This window comes from Tachyglossus aculeatus, chromosome 27 (assembly GCF_015852505.1).
Source record: "Tachyglossus aculeatus isolate mTacAcu1 chromosome 27, mTacAcu1.pri, whole genome shotgun sequence".
NCBI classification, from domain to species: Eukaryota; Metazoa; Chordata; class Mammalia; order Monotremata; family Tachyglossidae; genus Tachyglossus; species Tachyglossus aculeatus.
In genome coordinates, this window is record NC_052092.1 from 4,917,282 (window position 1) to 4,935,482 (window position 18,201).

An 18,201-nucleotide genomic window follows, 5' to 3' on the forward strand; every position below is an offset into this window, starting at 1 on the left:
TTATATATATGAGGGAGTGGGTACCTTCAAAACTTGTTTTTCATTCATTCAGTCGTATTTATTAATAATAATAATAGTAATGATGGCATTTATAAAGCGCTTACTATGTGCAAAGCACCGTTTTAAGCGCTGGGGAGGTTACAAGGTGATCAGGTTGTCCCAAGGGGGGCTCACAGTCTTCTAATAATAATAATAATAATAATGTTGGTATTTGTTAAGCGCTTACTATGTGCAAAGCACTGTTCTAAGCGCTGTTCTAAGCGCTGGGGAGGTTACAAGGTAATCAGGCTGTCCCACGAGGGCCTCACAGTCTTCATCCCCATTTTACAGATGAGGGAACTGAGGCCCAGAGAAGTGAAGTGACTTGCCCAACGTCACACAGCTGACAAGTGGCGGAGCCGGGATTTGAACCCACGACCTCTGACTCCAAAGCCCGTGCTCTTTCCACTGAGCCACGCTAGACTGTGAGCCCACTGGTGGGTAGGGACCGTCTCTATATGTTGCCAACTTGTACTTCCCGAGTGTTTAGTACAGTGCTCTGCACACAGTAAGCGCTCAATAAATACGATTGATTGATTGTACTTCCCAAGTGTTTAGTACAGTGCTGTGCACACAGTAAGTGCTCAATAAATACGATTGAATGAATGAATGAATCCCCATTTTACAGATGAGAGAACTGAAGCCCAGAGAAGTTAAGTGACTTGCCCAAAGTCACACAGCTGACTACTGGAGGAGCCGGGATTCCGCTGAGCCGCACTGCTTCTCATGAGCGCTTACTGTGTGCAGAGCACTGGACTAAGCGCTTGGAAGTCCAAGTCGAGACCCAGGAGTCCCGGCGCCCCAGCCCGGCCTGCCACACAGCGGGGGTCAGGGGAAAGAGCCCAGGCTGGGGAGTCAGAGGTCATGGGTTCTAATCCCACCTCTGCCACTTAATAATAATAATACTAATAATAGTATTTGTTAAGTGCTTACTATGTGCAAAGCACTGTTCTAAGCGCCGGAGAGGTTACAAGGTGATCAGATTGTCCCACGGGGGGGGGGGTTCGCAGTTTTAATCCCCATTTTACAGATTAGGTAACTGAGGCCCTGAGAAGTGAAGTGACTTGCCCAAATAATAATAATAATAATGGTATTTGTTAAGTGCTTACTATGTGCAAAGCACTGTTCTAAGCGCCGGAGAGGTTACAAGGTGATCAGATTGTCCCACGGTGGGGGGTTCAGTTTTAATCCCCACTTTACAGATGAGGTAACTGAGGCCCAGAGAAGTGAAGTGACTTGCCCAAATAATAATAATAATGGTATTTGTTAAGTGCTTACTATGTGCAAAGCACTGTTCTAAGCGCCAGAGAGGTTACAAGGTGATCAGATTGTCCCACGGGGGGCGTTCGCAGTTTTAATCCCCATTTTACAGATGAGGTAACTGAGGCCCAGAGAAGTGAAGTGACTTGCCCAAATAATAATAATAATAATGGTATTTGTTAAGTGCTTACTATGTGCAAAGCACTGTTCTAAGCGCCGGAGAGGTTACAAGGTGATCAGATTGTCCCACGGTGGGGGGTTCAGTTTTAATCCCCACTTTACAGATGAGGTAACTGAGGCCCAGAGAAGTGAAGTGACTTGCCCAAATAATAATAATAATAATAACAATAATAATAATAATGGTATTTGTTAAGTGCTTACTATGTGCAAAGCACTGTTCTAAGCGCCGGAGAGGTTACAAGGTGATCAGATTGTCTCACGGGGGGCGTTCGCAGTTTTAATCCCCATTTTACAGATGAGGTAACTGAGGCCCAGAGAAGTGAAGTGACTTGCCCAAATAATAATAATAATAATGGTATTTGTTAAGTGCTTACTATGTGCAAAGCACTGTTCTAAGCGCCGGAGAGGTTACAAGGTGATCAGATTGTCCCACGGTGGGGGGTTCAGTTTTAATCCCCACTTTACAGATGAGGTAACTGAGGCCCAGAGAAGTGAAGTGACTTGCCCAAATAATAATAATAATAATAATAATAATAATGGTATTTGTTAAGTGCTTACTATATGCAAAGCACTGTTCTAAGCGCCGGAGAGGTTACAAGGTGATCAGATTGTCTCACGGGGGGCGTTCGCAGTTTTAATCCCCATTTTACAGATGAGGTAACTGAGGCCCAGAGAAGTGAAGTGACTTGCCCAAATAATAATAATAATAATGGTATTTGTTAAGTGCTTACTATGTGCAAAGCACTGTTCTAAGCGCCGGAGAGGTTACAAGGTGATCAGATTGTCCCACGGTGGGGGGTTCAGTTTTAATCCCCACTTTACAGATGAGGTAACTGAGGCCCAGAGAAGTGAAGTGACTTGCCCAAATAATAATAATAATAATAATAATAATAATGGTATTTGTTAAGTGCTTACTATATGCAAAGCACTGTTCTAAGTGCCGGAGAGGTTACAAGGTGATCAGATCGTCCCACGGTGGGATTCACAGTTTTAATCCCCATTTTGCAGGTTAGGTAACTGAGGCCCAGAGAAGTGAAGTGACTTGCCCAAAGTCACCCAGCTGACAGTTGGCGGAGCCGGGATTTGAACCCATGACCTCTGACTCCAAAGCCCGGGCTCTTTCCACTGAGCCACACTGCTGCCACTGGGCAGCTGGGTGACCTTGGACGAGTCACTTCGCTTCTCTGGGCCTCAGTGACCTCGTCTGTAAAATGGGGATGAAGACCGTTAGCCCCACGGGGGGACCACCTGATGACCTTGTATCTACCCCAGCGCTTAGAACAGTGCTCGGCACAGAGTAAGCGCTCAACAAATACCATCATTACTAGAGCCCGGGCCTGGGAGTTAGAAAGGCATGGGTCGAACCCGTGACCTCTGACTCCAAAGCCCGGGCTCTTTCCACTGAGCCACGCTGCTTCTCATATCATCATCATCATCATCATCAATCGTATTTATTGAGCGCTTACTGTGTGCAGAGCACTGTACTAAGCGCTTGGGAAGTACAAGTTGGCAACATCTAGAGACAGTCCCTACCCAACAGTGGGCTCACAGTCTAGAAGGGGGAGGCAGAGAACAAAACCAAACGTACTAACAAAATAAAATAAATAGAATAGATATGTACAAGTAAAATAAATAAATAAATAGAGTAATAAATATGTACAAACATATATACATATACAGGTGTATATAGAGCGGAGACTCCTCCCCACTTGCTGTAGAGCCCTCCCATCACCTCGCCGCCTCCTACCTAATTTTAGACTGTGAGCCCACTGTTGGGTAGGGACTGTCTCTATGTGATGCCAGTTTGTACTTCCCAAGCGCTTAGTACAGTGCTCTGCACATAGTAAGCGCTCAATAAATACGATTGATTGATTGATAATGATAATAATAATAATGGTATTTATTAAACGCTTACTATGTGCAAAGCACTGTTCTAAGCGCTAGGGGAGGTTACAAGGTGACCAGGTTGTCCCACAGGGGGCTCACAGTCTTAATCCCCATTTTCCAGATGAGGGAACTGAGGCCCAGAGAAGTGAAGCGGCTTGCCCCAAGTCACACAGCGGACAAGTGGTGGAGCCGGGATTGGAACCCACGACCTCCGACTCCAAAGCCCGTTGCTCTTCCCACTGAGCCCCGCTGCTTCTCGCCTCCCTTCTCTCCTTCTCCAGCCCAGCCCGCTCCCTCCGCTCCTCACTGGGCCTCCGTCTCCCCAACCCCTCTCCCACTTCCCGCCTCTGGCCCGGAACGCCGTCCCTCCTCAAATCCGACAGACAGTGACTCTCCCCACTTTCAAAGCCTTATTGAAGGCCCGTCTCCTCCTGGAGGCCTTCCCTTTTTTTTTTTTTTTTGATGGCATTTATTAAGCGCTTACTATGTGCAGAGCACTGTTCTAAGCGCTGGGGAGGTTACAAGGTGATCAGGTTGTCCCGGAGGGGCTCACAGTCTCAATCCCCATTTTACAGATGAGGTAACCGAGGCACAGAGAAGTCAAGTGACTCGCCCAAAGTCACACAGCTGACAGTTGGCGGAGTTGGGATTTGAACCCATGACCTCTGACTCCAAAGCCTAAGCCCCTCCTTTTCTCTTCTTCCACTCCCTTCTGCATCACCCTGACCCGCTCCCTTTGGTCTTCCCCCTTCCCAGCCCCAACCCACTGATGTCCACATGTGTTACTTATTTATATTAATATCTGTCTCCCCCAGCCCTCTACTGTAAGCTCCTTGTGGGCAGGGACACATTCCCTGCCTGTTTATTGGCCCTGCTGAGAGCTCACCTCCTCCAGGAGGCCTTCCCAGACTGAGCCCCTTCCTTCCTCTCCCCCTCGTCCCCCTCTCCATCCCCCCATCTTACCTCCTTCCCTTCCCCACAGCACCTGTATATATGTATGTATGTTTGTACAGATTTATTACTCTATTTATTTATTTATTTATTCTACTTGTACCTATCTATTCTATTTATTTTATTTTGTTAGTATGTTTGGTTTTGTTCTCTGTCTCCCCGTTTTAGACTGTGAGCCCACTGTTGGGTAGGGACCGTCTCTAGATGTTGCCAATTTGTACTTCCCAAGCGCTTAGTACAGTGCTCTGCACATAGTAAGCGCTCAATAAATACAATTGATTGATTGCCTGTTGTGGGCGGGATTTTATGGCTGCATTTCACTTTCCAAGCGCTTAGTCCAGTGCTCCGCGCGCAGTAAGCGCTCAATAAATACGATCGAATGAAAGAACCGAGAGATAACACGAGGTCGGGCCTGGTCCCGCTCCCACCAGGCTCAAGGTCGCCGTGACCTTCAGCCTTTGAACTTCCAACTGGGCCGGACATCTACTTCCCCATCCCTGTGGGATTCCTTCTCAGCTGGGAGGGGCCGGGATGGAGGCTCGTCCACGTGTGCCCGTGTGCGCGTGCATGGGCGTACATGTATGTGTGTAAGGGGGTGAGCGTGTGTTTGTGCGGAGGGGAGGTGGGCAGTTTTAGGGCTGGGATTCCCCCCAGAGCTCCCTTCTGCTGTCCCACCCCTTCCCCACTTCCCCCAAACCACCTGACTTTCCAGAAAACGCTCTCTTTTTGTGCTTTTGCAACTCGCCCAAGAGTTGGGAAGGGGAGATTGCATAACCTGGAGAAATTCCACTTTCCCTTCCCCTCGGAGGCGGCCCTGACCGGGCCCTCAGCCGCTGCCGGCTCCCTTTCCAAAAACAGAGGGAGCCCGAGGATCGCCGGAGTGGGCTTTCCCCTTCCCCGCTTCCCGGGCTCCCACCCTGTCCTGGAGTGCGGGAAATTCGCCTCCCCCGCAGCCCCCCAGCCCCGCCCAGGCCTACCCGTCCCCCCCGCCTGCACCGTCCCTCAACTTCACGGTTTCCAGAGAAATCCAGCGGTGAGCGAAGGGCAGAGGCTGAGAGTCTGTTGAGCGCGGCCTCCCTCCCCACCCGCCCCCCGCCGCCCCCACATTCGACGGCCCGGCCCCTCAGGAGGCCGAGGGGTGGGAGCGAGAGGGACTGACCCCCTCCGTCCCCTCCCCGCACACCCCCTCACCCCCATTCGGCCTGGTCAGCTTTGGCAGGTAAAACCCCGGACCCAACCAGTACCCGGGGCCGGGGCTCTGTGGGCGTGAAGAGGGGTCTCGGAGGAGGAGGGGGTCCCACGGGGCGATGGGGGGCCGACCCCGGCCTCTTCCCACCGCCTCCGCCGTCCCCACTGAGGCCTCGAAGGAATTTGTTGGAAGGGTCCGGATTCCCCCAAATCAGGAGGGAGGGGAGAGGGCCGAAAATTTAAACCAGCTGTGCTGCGCGGGAGGGGGTCACTGAGGAGCGGGGACCCCGATTCCCCTTCCTTCTTTGGCTCGCTGCCTCCCCCGGCCCCCTTCCCGCCTCCCCTCCGCCGCTGTCTCTCCCACCTGCCTCTGCCTCCCCTCCTGCTGGGTCCCCGAGAGGGTGAGGAGGTGGTAGGCTTTTAGACTGTGAGCCCACTGTTGGGTAGGGACCGTCTCTCTATGTTGCCAACTTGGGCTTCCCAAGCGCTTAGTACAGTGCTCTGCACACAGCAAGCGCTCAATAAATCCGATTGATGATGATGGTGATAAACCCTGCTGGAGGCTCCGGCCTCGGTCCCGGGACAGCGGGGAGGTGGGCGGGGAGAAATGGACGGAGAAAATGAGTCACCGAGACCCAGGGCTAAAAGACGCCGTGGAGGACTGAGAGAAAGTTGGGCTGGGGGCGCCGGGAGGAAGGTCCTTCTTTAGGAACGGGGGACTCTGGGATTGGGATGAGGGTGAGGGTGGGGGACTGGTGGTGATGGTGAGGGGGGAGGTCTCGCTCTTCCCTGCCAACCTGAGCCTTGCCTATTTACTCAGAAAGTTGCAGTCAAAGCCACCCTCTCCCTCAGCTCCAAAGTCCAGAGGGGCAGGGCGGTCGCCCCAGGCTCCATCAAGACCTCGGCCATGTGGTGAGCGACCAAAGTTCCTGGCAACGTGGATCCTCCTCCCCCTCTTCCTCTTCCTTTTCCTCCTCCTCTTCCGCCTCCATCACCTCCTCGGGCTCCCTGGATCTCCTCCTCCTCATCCTCCTTCCCCTCCTCCCTCCATGGACTCCCCAGATCTCCTCCCCGCCCCACTCTCCTCTGCACCCTGGTCCTCAGGACCCCGACCATCTTCCTTTAAAAGCCTCTCCCGCCCCTACAACCAGGTGGTTCCTGGCCTCGGTCCTGGCCTGCGCAGATGCCGCGTCCATGTACGGGGAGATCCTGTCCCCCAACTACCCCCAGGGATACCCCAACGATGCTCAAGAGGCCTGGGACGTCCAGGTGCCCGAAGGCTACGGCATTCACCTCTACTTCACCCATTTGGATATCGAGCCGTCACGGGACTGCGAGTATGACTCCGTCAAGGTACCACACCAGGCGTCCCTTCGGGGCGGGCGCGGGATGAAGGGTCGGGGGCTGCGAGCCGGGCGAGGGGGCAGGGCCGGATGGGGGCCCGGCGGCCCCTTCCGAAGGAGTAATAATGCTGGCGTTCCTCAAGCCCTTACCATGTGCCAAGCGTGGCACTAAGCTCTGTGACGGGCACGAGGTCATCAGATCGGGCTCATCCTCCACCCCCTCATGGGGCTTACAGTCGAAGTGCGGCGGGGGGAGGAGTAGGGTCGACTCCCCATTTTACAGATGAGGATGTGAAGCGACTTGCCCAAGGTCACCCAACGGCGAAGCGACGGAGCCGGGATTAGAACCCAGGTCTCTCGACTCCCGGGCCTGGGATCTTTCCTCTACGCCACGCTACTTCTCACCCGCTGGTGCCCGGGGCCTAGCCTCCCGTCCATCTGTACCCTGAGGAGAAAGAGGAGAATCTGCATTGGTCGTGCAAGGGAAGAGTCAAAATGGCACCCCACTCTTTCTCCACCTCTCCCCGGGGTCCTTGTGTGCTTGGGGGAGAACACTTAATAGACACCACTCCTGCCCTTGAGGAGCTTACAGTCCAGCGTGGGAGACGGACCGTACGGTCGATTTCAGATCCTTCCCCGCTCCGGCCTTGAGGGATGAGGGGTCTGAACCCATGGACGATGAGGCGGCGTGGCCTAGTGGCTAGAGCACGAGACTCGGAGATGGAAGGTCATGGGTTCTAATCCTGGCTCCGCCCCTTGTCTGCTGTGTGACCTCGGGCAAGTCACTTCGCTTCTCTGCGCCTCAGTTACCTCATCCGTAAAATGGGGATCTGGACCGTGAGCCCCCCGTGGGATAGGGACTGTATCCAACCCGATTTGCTCATGTTCGCCACAGCGCTTAGCACAGGGCCTGGCACGTAGTAAGTGCTTAACAAATACCGTTATTATTATGGGTTGGGGACCCAAGAGGGGGAAGCTCCCCCTAAGCCCCCTCTAGACCGTAAGCTCATTGATGGTAAGGAAACGTGACTGCTAATCCTATTGCATTGTCCTCTCTCAAGCACTTAGTACAGTGGTCCGCACACAGTAAGCGCTCACTAAATACGATCGACTGATCGACTGACTCCCTCCCCACGGCCGGACGTGTGAGATCCCTCCGTGGCCCCCGGGCCCTGCCCTCCCCTGTCGCCTGCCTCAGATCCTGGTGAACGGCCTGGTGGAGGGCATCCTCTGTGGGCGGCGGGGCAGCCAGGACCCCGGCTCCACCGTCACGGAGGAATTCCACCTCCCCTACAACCGCCTCCGGGTCACCTTCCAGTCCGACTTCTCCAACGAGGAGCGCTTCACCGGCTTTGCAGCTTACTACGTGGCCGAGGGTACCGGGGGGGCCCCTCTGGCTCCCTCGGGGCTTCCCCCCGCCACCCCGCGGACCACCCCATGACCCTTAGGGCGTCTCTCCGTGCCCCCCCAGGCAACCTATGGCCCTGCTTTTCAATCCCTGAGGCCTCCAGACTTGTCCTGCCCCTGCCTATCCCTCTCCCTCGGGGTCCCGGGCTGGGAACATCCCCCACCTTCGGCGGTCCAGACCTTTCATCCCCGGGCCCTTCCTCGCCACTGGGAACCAGAGCGGGCCAGTCCAAACCCGCGTTTCTCAGGGGATCCCTCTCCCCGGCCCCCAGCCCACTCCCAGGAGGATTCTCTCCGTTGTTGGGTAGGGACTGTCTCCATATGTTGACAACTTGTAATTCCCAAGCGCTTAGTCCAGTGCTCTGCACACAGTAAGCGCTCAATCAATCAATCACCGCCTTCGGTGGTCCAGACCTTTCATCCCCGGGCCCTTCCTCGCCACTGGGAACCAGAGCGGGCCAGTCCAAACCCGCGTTTCTCAGGGGATCCCTCTCCCCGGCCCCCAACCCACTCCCAGGAGGATTCTCTCCGTTGTTGGGTAGGGACCGTCTCCATATGTTGACGACTTGTCCTTCCCAAGCGCTTAGTCCAGTGCTCTGCACACAGTAAGCGCTCAATCAATCAATGAATCAATCAATCGTATTTATTGAGTGCTTACTGTGTGCTCTGCACACAGTACCAAGCGCTTGGGAAGTACAAGTTGGCAACATATAGAGACAGTCCCTACCCAACAGTGGGCTCACAGTCTAAAAAATAAATGATCATCATCGATCGTATTTATTGAGCACTTACTATGTGCAGAGCACTGGACTAAGCGCTTGGGAAGCACAAGTTGGCAACATATAGAGACGGTCCCTACCCAACAGTGGGCTCACGGTCTAAAAAATAAATACGATTGAATGAATGACTGAATGAATTCTCTCCCCATTTCCTCTCTCCCCTGACAGACGTGAATGAGTGCACAGACTTCTCAGAGCCCCCATGCAGCCATTTCTGCAACAACTACATCGGGGGCTTCTTCTGCTCTTGCCCCCCCGAGTACTTCCTCCACTCTGACATGCGCAACTGCGGAGGTGGGTCAGGCCCTCGGGAACCACCGTCCATTCATCCAGTCGTATTTGTTGAGCGCCTGCCGTGCGCCGAGCACTGTACTGAGCGCACCGGGTCTGGGCTGAGCCCTGGTTCACAGAGCGCCCTCTGATCCGTGCTTAAATCAGTGGAAGGCTCTTATGGGCCAGGAAAGTTGGAGAGAATAAATCCAAGCACGAGGGTGAGTCGTAATCGTTGGGCCATGTACTAAGCGCTTACTGTAAGCTAAGCACTGGGGAACGTCCAAAGTCACGAGATCGGACACAGTCCCACCGTGCCCTGGGGCTCGCAATCGGTCGACCGATGGATCGGGGGGTGGCATTTTTTGCTCTTTCCTCCGGGCTCCGCCGCCTCCACGGGGGCTTCGGAGAGAGGACCCTTCCCCTCCGCCCGGCTCCGAGTGTCCTCTCGCGGTGGTCTTCCCCGTCCCCCCGCCCCGTCCCCTCTCAGCGAACTGCAGCGGGGACGTGTTCACGGCCACGAGAGGGGAGATCAGCAGCCCCAACTACCCGAGCTCATACCCGGAGAACTCGCGCTGCGAATACCGGGTCGCGCTGGAGAAGGGCTTCCAGGTGGTGGTGACCGTCAAGAAGGACGACTTCGAAGTGGAACCGGCCGACTCGGAAGGGAACTGTCCCGACAGCTTGGTTGTGCGTGAGGGATGCCCCTCGGTCGGTGCAAGATTTCCTCCCTCTCTCCCTCTTTCTCTCCTTCCTCTCTTCCCGCCCGCTCTCTCCCCTCTGCCTTTCCTTTCTCTCCTCCTCTCCCCTCCCTCCCTTTCCTCCGGACCTGCCCTTCCCGGTTGGGGCTCACTCGGCTCCCGTTTCCCGGCCGTAGTTTTTGACTGGAAACCAGCAGTTCGGTCCCTTCTGTGGCACCGGATTTCCCGGGCCGTCGAAGATCGAGACCCAGAGCCGGGAGCTCAGCATCGTCTTCCAGACCGACCAGACGACGCAGCTGAAGGGCTGGAAGATCCGCTACTACGGAGACCGTGAGTATCCCGGAAACCCAGCGTCTGCCCAAGCCGGAGGAGGCCCCTTGGGCGGGAGCGCGGTCCCGTGGCCGGAATGGTAAATCAGCCCGGAATTGGGATCGGGACAGGGCGGGATGGGAGCTCACCCGGGAGTGTGGGAGCCGTCGGGGAGGCCGTGAGGTGGGGGAGGAAATTGGGGTCTTCCACGAGTCCTGGATTCTAATCCCGGCTCTCCCACTTGTCTGCTGTGTGACCTTGGCCGAGTCCCTTCACTTCTAAGGCCCTCAGGTCCCTCGTCTGTGAAATGGGGATAAAGACTGTGAGCTCCGTGTGGGACGAGGACGGTGTCCAACCTGATTACCTTGGCTCAGTGGAAAGAGCCTGGGCTTGGGAGCAGAGGTCATGGATTCAAATCCCGGCTCCGCAGCTTGTCAGCTATATGACTTTGGGCAGATCACTTCTCTGTGCCTCAGTTCCCTCATCTGTAATTAATTAATTAGTTAATGGCATTGATTAAGCACTTACTATGTGCAAAGCACTGTTCTAAGTGCTGGGGTAGGTACAAGGTAATCAAGTTGTCCCACGTGGGGCTCCCAAACTTAATCCCCATTTTCCAGATGAGGTGACCGAGGCACAGAGAAGTCAAGTGACTTGCCCGAAGTCACACAGCTGACAAGTCGCGGAGCCGGGATTCGAACCCATGACCTCTGACTCCGAAGCCCAGGCTCTTTCCACTGAGCCACGCTGCTTCTAAATCTGCAGAACGGGGATGAAGATTGTGAGCCCCCCGTGGGACAACTTGATCACCTTGTATCCTCCCCCGCGCTTAGAACCGTGCTTTGCGCAGAGTAAGCGCTTCACAAATGCCAAATGATGATGATGATGATGATGGCATTTATTAAGCGCTTACTATGTGCAAAGCACTGTTCTAAGCGCTGGGGAGGTTACAAGGTGATCAGGTTGTCCCGTGGGGGGGCTCACAGTCTTAATCCCCATTTTACAGATGAGGTAACTGAGGCACAGAGAAGTGAAGTGACTTGCCCAAAGTCACACAGCTGACAATTGGCGGAGCCGGGGTTTGAACCCATGATCTCTGACTCCAAAGCCCGTGCTCTTTCCACTGAGCCACGCTGCTTCTCTGCAAATGCCGTCATTATTATTATTATCTACCCCAGCACTTAGAACAGGGCTTGATGCATAGTAAGCGTTTAGGGACCGTCTCTCTATGTTGCCAACTTGTACTTCCCGAGCGCTTAGTCCAGTGCTCTGCACACGGTAAGCGCTCAATAAATACGATCGAATGAATGAATGAATGAATGAACAAATACCGTCGTCATCAAGGACAGCCTCCCGCCCTCTCTCTTCCTCAACAAAGCCATATCCTGCCCGAAGAGATTTCCCACCAATTCTGTCCAGGAGCCTCTGCGGAACAAGTACGTCTTCAAGGACGAGGTGAAGATCACGTGTGCGGAAGGATTCGAGGTGGTGAGGGTAAGCTGCCCCTGAGACCTCCACGTCCCTAATCCGGGGCAAAATCATTCAGCTCACACCTCCCCACCCTCAAGACCCTTCGGCGGTTGCCCATCCACCTCCACATCGAACAGTAACTCCTTATCATCATCATCATCATCCTCAATCGTATTTATTGAGCGCTTACTGTGTGCAGAGCACTGTACTAAGCGCTTGGGAAGTACAAATTGGCAACATCTAGAGACGGTCCCTACCCAACAGTGGGCTCACAGTCTAAAAGGGGGAGACAGAGAACAAAACCAAACGTACTAACAAAATAAAATAAGTAGAATAGATATGTAGAAATTAAATAAATAAATAAATAGAGTAATAAATACGTACAAACATATATCCATATATACAGGTGCTGTGGGGAAGGGAAGGAGGTAAGATGGGGGGGATGGAGAGGGGGACGAGGGGGAGAGGAAGGAAGGGGCTCAGTCTGGGAAGGCCTCCTGGAGGAGGTGAGCTCTCAGCAGGGCCTTGAAGGGAGAAAGAGAGCTAGCTGGGCGGATGGGCAGAGGGAGGGCATTCCAGAGGGATATTCCTTATCAGCGGCTTTCGTGGCCGAGTGGGAAGAGCCCAGGCTTGGGAGTCAGAGGTCATGGGTTCTAATCCCGGCTCCTCCACTTATCAGCTGGGTGACTTGGGGCAGGTCACTTCACTTCTCTGGGCCTCAGTTCTCTCATCTGTAAAATGGGGATTAAGACCGTGAGCCCCACGTGGGGCAACCTGATTACCTTGTAGCCCCCCCAGTGCTTAGAACAATGCTTGGCGCATCGTAAGCGCTTAACAAATACCATCATTATTATCATTACCTTATCTCCCCAATCTCCTACTATAACCCAGCACGCACACTTCACCCCTCTAATTTCAACTTACCCCTCGTACCTCATTCCCCGCCTCCCCCGCATCCTGGCCCTGGCCTGGAACCCCTCCCCCTTCAATCAGTTAATCAATCGATGGTGTTTATTGAGAGGTGAACTTTGTGCAGAGCATTTGGAAGAGTACACTGAAGCGAAGATAGCGGACACGTTCCCAGCCCACAACGAGCTTCATATACCCATCATCATCATCATCATCATCAATCGTATTTATTGAGCGCTTACTGTGTGCAGAGCACTGGACTAAGCGCTTGGGACGTCCAAGTTGGCAACATATAGAGACAGTCCCTACCCATTTCTCCCACCCTTTGGAGCCATTGCTTGACGCTAGTCTAGACGCCCCCGGTTAGCTTCCCGTGGCTTCCCCGTGCTGCAGCCGGAAGCCCCCAGTGTCTCCTGGGTGGTGGGGGGCAAACTGGGGGGACCAGGGGACAAGGTCCGCCGCGAGTTAAGGGCGGCCTTGTTCCTCAGGGGAAAACCAGTATGACCTCGTTCTACTCTTCCTGTCAAAGCAATGGGCAGTGGTCCAACTCCGACCTGCGATGTCTCCGTGAGGAACCTACCGGCGCGGGGTGACGGGATAGGGGAGGGGCGTCCGCCGGACTCTGCTCCAAAGGGGACCCAGGGGCCGGAGAGGGGGGGGTAGGGAGTGACCGCTGGGACGTGTGGCCGACCTAGGGGAACGGGCTGAGCCGGGACGGCCTCGGGGGTCAGTGCAAGGGTCAGTTGGGGAGGGAGGAGAGGGGATTTAGGGAGTGGAGATGACCGCTTGGGACCCCGGCCATCTCCCCACAGCGGTGGACTGCGGCCCCCCTACCGCCATTCCCCACGGCAGATCTGACCATCCCAGGGACACCTCGTTTAGGGCTGTGACTCACTACTCATGTGAAGAACGGTTTTACATGAAAAACGAAGGGAAAGGTAATGTTTCCTGGGAGGGGCGAGGGGGTGGAGAATGTAGGGGGCACGGGCCCGGGGAGATGCCATCCTGCTTCCCGGCGTCCCAGATCCGGGGTCTCTGAAAGAGGTCCTGTCGGTCTCAATTCCAGATCCCTTTCAGGAGAGCGCTCCATCCCCAAAGCAACCGTTCCCGGTGCTCCCAACCATAATGCTGTCATTCCCAGTGCTCCATCCCTAACGCTCTTGATCCCAGCGCTCTCATCGCCAGTGTTCCCATCCCTAATGCTCTCATCAGGGAAGCAGCGTGGTGTAGAGGGAAGAAGCATGGTGGATTGGATAGAGCACGGGCCTGGGAGTTCAGAAGTTATCTACCCCAGCGCTTAGAACGGTCCTTGATACATAATCAGTCGATCGTATTTATTGAGCACTTACTGTGTGCAGAGCACTGTACTAAGCGCTTGGGAAGTACAAGCTGGCAACATATAGAGACGGTCCCTACCCGACAGTGGGCTCACAGTCTAAAAGGGGGAGACAGTTTAAGTGCCTAAAATAAAGTGACTTGCCCAAGATCGGACAGCGGACAAGTGGCAGGGCTGGGATTAGAACCCAGGTCCTCCGACTCCCGGTCCCGGACTCTTTCCACTAGGCCACATCGATCCCACCTGTGTTCTGGGGAGGCCCCTGGGGTGGGTGGGAAGGGATGGGACCAACCCACAGCTCTTATGTCCCCATCTGTCATTTATTTATTTTTATTAATGTCCGCCTCACGCTCTAAGTTCACTGTGGGCGGGGAATGTGTCCGTTTATTACTGTGTTGTACTCTCCCAAGCGCTTAGTATAGAGCTCTGCATGCAGTGAGGGCTCAGTATATGTGATTGAATGAATGACTGAGTCTACCCGGGGTGCCTGCCTGCTGTGATTTCAGGAGCGTATCGCTGTGCAGCCAACGGGAGCTGGGTGAACGATGTCCTGGGGGTAGAGCTGCCGGAGTGTGCCCCAGGTACAAGGGAGGAGGAGGAGGGGAAGGAGGATGGGAACGGGAGGAGGAGGAGGAAAAGGAAGGGGCTTGGGGGAGGGAGAGGGAGAGGAAAGGGGAGCAAAGAGAGTATGGGGTCCAGCCACCCTTTTTTTTAATCATGGTATTTGTTCAGGGCTTATTATGTGCCAGGCACTGTACTAAGCGCTGGGATAGATCCAAGCTAATCAGGTTGGACACAGTCCGTGTCCCACATGGGACTCCCAGCCTTAGTCCCCATTTTACAGATGGGGGAACTGAGGCCCAGAGAAGTTGAAGTAACTTGGCCAAGATCACAGAGCAGACAAGCGGCGGAGCCGGGATTGGAACCCAGGTCCTTCTGATTCCCCGGCCGGGCTCCTTTCACTAGCCTGCCCTGTTTCTCTGGGGACTCTAACCCTGAGTGATAATAATAATAATGATGATGGTATTTATAAAGCGCTTACTATGTGCAAAGCACTGTTCTGAACGCTGGGGAGGTTACAAGGTGATCAGCTTGTCCCACAGGGGGCTCACAGTCTTAATCCCCATTTTACAGATGAGGTAACTGAGGCACAGAGAAGTTAAGTGCTGTTTATTTTATTTTGTCAGTATGTTTGGTTTTGTTCTCTGTCTCCCCCTTTTAGACTGTGAGCCCACTGTTGGGTAGGGACTGTCCCTATATGTTGCCGACTTGTACTTCCCAAGCGCTTAGTACAGTGCTCTGCACACAGTAAGCGCTCAATAAATACGATTGATTGATTGATTAAGTGACTTGCCCAAAGTCAACACAGCTGACAATTGGCGGAGCCGGGATTTGAACCCGGGATTTGAGTGATGGAGATGGAGGAGGGTGGGGGGGGGGGGGAATGGGAATCCGTCAATCAATCAGTTGTATTCATTGAGCGCTTACTGTATGCAGAGCACTGTACTAAGCGCTTGGGAGAGCACGATAGACCAGAGTTGATAGGCAGGTTCCCTGCCTTAGGTCAGCAAGAGGAACTCTGGGAATACTTGGGATCAGACTCAGGGTCAGGAACAAAACAGTGCGAGGAGCAGCGTGGCTCAGTGGAAAGAGCCCGGGCTTTGGAGTCAGAGGTCATGGGTTCGCACCCCGGCTCCGCCGACTGTCAGCTGTGTGACTCTGGGCAAGTCGCTTCACTTCTCTGTGCCTCAGTTCCCTCATCTGTCAAATGGGGATTAAGACTGTGAGCCCCCTGAGGGACAACCTGATCACCTCGTAACCTCCCCAGCGCTTGGAACAGTGCTTTGCACATAATAAGCGCTGAATAAATGCCGTTATTATTATTAAAACGGAGAAGAGAGGAGACGAGCCCCCTAAACCCTCTGGTCCCAGACCAACAGTGAGTTGGCTGTGCATGCAGAAGGTCCCCAGCCACTGTACTGGACACCTACTGAGTGTATAGAGCGCTTTGTTAGGCCTCTAATGTGAGGATAATGCTGTGCCGGGATCCTGCTGGGGGCAGAGAGCCCCTCCGGTGTATAGGGTGTTGTGCTGGGCTTCTGTTGTGTGTAGAATGTGTGTGCTAGGCCTCTGTTGTGGGTACAGTGTTGTGTGAGCTTCTATCCCGTGTAGGATGTGTGTGTACTTTTATATGTAGAGTGTACGCTTTGGGCCCTTTCCGTGTGCGGAGCCCTGTACTGCGTGCCTGTGGTGGGTGTCTGCTGTGTGCGGAGCAGGGTGGCGGGGGTTGGCCCGGGGGCGGGCCCGCGGGCAGCGGGACTCGTCCCCAGGCCCGGGGGGCCCCTCTCCGGTCCCGTCTGCCCCCCCCACAGTGTGCGGCGAGCCCAGCAAACCCATCGAGGGCAGGGAGCGGGTGTTCGGAGGGACCCCGGCGGAGATCGACAACTTCCCCTGGCAGATCTTCTTCCAGCAGCCGCGGGCGGGGGGGGCTCTGGTGGCCGAGCGCTGGGTGCTCACGGCCGCCCACGTGGTGGAGGACACGGCCAGCCCCACCATGTACGCCGGCTCCACCTTGGTCGGCCCCGTTGGCCTGCAGCGGGCCCAGGCCCTGGTGGCCGACGCCGTGTTCGTCCACCCGGGCTGGAAGAGGGTGCCGGACCCGGCCCGACGCACCGACTACGACCACGACATCGCCCTGGTGCGGCTGAAGGTCCCGGCGCGCATGGGCCCCGCCGTGGCCCCCGTCTGCCTGCCGGATCCCGAGCTGCAGGTGCCGTTCGGGACCCTGGGCTACGTCTCCGGGTGGGGCAAGAAGGAGGACCGCGACCACGTGTTCAGGCTGAGGAAGGCCAAGCTGCCCGTCGTGCCCCTGGAGAAGTGCCGGCGGGTGAAGAGCAAGAAGGCGGACACCACGGCCTTCCGCTTCACGGAGAACATGATCTGCGCCGGGGAGGGCGGCGCCGACAGCTGCGACGGGGACAGCGGGGGAGCCTTCGTCGTGGACCTCGGGGAGGAGAAGCCCAAGTACTTCGCGGCCGGGCTGGTGTCCTGGGGGCCCGAGTGCGGGACCCACGGGCTCTACACGCGGGTGGCCAACTACGTCTCCTGGATCGAGGAGACCATGCGGGAGAACGACCAGCCTCCGGCCGAGGACTAGCCCCCCCCTCCCCTGCCCCCCCACCTCTCTCTTCCCGGGAGCGGGGTCCGCTCCTGGACTTTCCCCTTCCTCCCGGCACCCCCGTCTTCCCCCGCTACCCGCCGAACCGCTACCTTCCCGCCGGCTCCCAGGGGACCGGGCGCGGCTGGGGCCACCGTAAGTCCGCTTTTGGCTAAATCGGAGGGTTCCCTCCCTCCGTGCCCGACTCCCACCCCGGAGAGGAGGTCAGGAGGGAGGCGTCTTCCTCCTTACCCCCTCAGCAGGAAGCCCCCCGCTTCGACCCGCCAGGTGCCGAGTGGGACTGCCCGCTAAAGGAGGGTGGAGGATCAGTTGGTCCCTGGCACTGGAGCACGGAGGAACTGTGGGCCACTGGTACCAGAGCGTGGAAGAGCAGTGGACCACTGGCATTAGAGCGTGGTGGACCACTGGATGCCAGGCACTGGAGCATGGAGGAGCAGTGAAGCCCTGCCACTGGAGCATGGAGGAGCAGTGGGGCCTGTGACGGGGACTGTGGCCTCACACTTGGTGTGAGGGGCAGAAGGCGAGGACCCTCCACCCTCTCCCACCTTCACACCCTTGGGTCTCTGTTCCACCTCATTCCCCCTATCCGAGCCCATATCCATCCCAATAAAGCATGACCGCAGGCCCCTCCCAGTGTCATCTTTCCTTCCTCCTCCAGGGAAGGGAATCGTGACTGGATTTCTGAGGAAAGCCGGGTGGGAGGGAGCCTGTGAGATAGACAGCTCCCCGCCCCGCCTCTCCTCCTCTCCCCCTTCCCTCTCCTGCAGCGCCCGTCGGCAGGCAGACCCCTCTGCCAGGGGATCGCTATCACCCAACGGTAGGGCATCGTGATCTAGCGGAAAGAGCACGGACCTGGGGGCTGGAGGTTTCGGGTTCTAATCCGAAATCTCCACCGCCTGGCTGCTGTGTGACCTTGGGCAAGTCGCTTAACTGCTCTGTGTCTCCGTTCCCTCATCTGTAAAACCCCTCTTCTCTCTCCTACTTGGACTGCGAG

At 55.6% G+C, this 18,201-nt stretch overlaps 1 protein-coding gene across 3 annotated transcripts; it reads left to right on the forward strand.

The window, feature by feature from the left end:
* The first annotated feature begins 4,869 nt into the window (after positions 1-4,869).
* Positions 4,870-17,836, forward strand: C1S (complement C1s). 3 transcript variants are annotated; one of them, XM_038767764.1, is made up of 12 exons: positions 4,870-4,896; positions 6,326-6,417; positions 6,657-6,858; positions 8,047-8,224; positions 9,203-9,328; positions 9,795-9,994; positions 10,182-10,335; positions 11,693-11,808; positions 13,182-13,260; positions 13,506-13,631; positions 14,536-14,610; positions 16,402-17,836. In XM_038767764.1, the coding sequence occupies exons 1-12, from the start codon at positions 4,885-4,887 to the stop codon at positions 17,184-17,186; spliced, it is 2,145 nt and encodes a 714-aa protein (XP_038623692.1). In that variant the 5' UTR covers positions 4,870-4,884; the 3' UTR covers positions 17,187-17,836. The 3 variants fall into 3 exon arrangements, with proteins under 3 accessions (XP_038623692.1, XP_038623691.1, XP_038623689.1); XM_038767763.1 differs by lacking the exon at positions 4,870-4,896 and adding an exon at positions 5,604-5,699; XM_038767761.1 differs by lacking the exon at positions 4,870-4,896 and adding an exon at positions 6,098-6,202.
* The last annotated feature ends 365 nt before the right edge of the window (positions 17,837-18,201 follow it).

Bases quoted from the DNA above. Each gene is read 5' to 3' on its own strand.
- C1S (XM_038767761.1), top strand. From the start codon at position 6,113: ATGGACGGAGAAAATGAGTCACCGAGACCCAGGGCTAAAAGACGCCGT. The intron at 11,809-13,181 runs GTAAGCTGCCCC...CTTGTTCCTCAG, and splicing joins AAGGATTCGAGGTGGTGAGG to GGGAAAACCAGTATGACCTC. The intron at 14,611-16,401 runs GTACAAGGGAGG...CCCCCCCCACAG, and splicing joins GCTGCCGGAGTGTGCCCCAG to TGTGCGGCGAGCCCAGCAAA.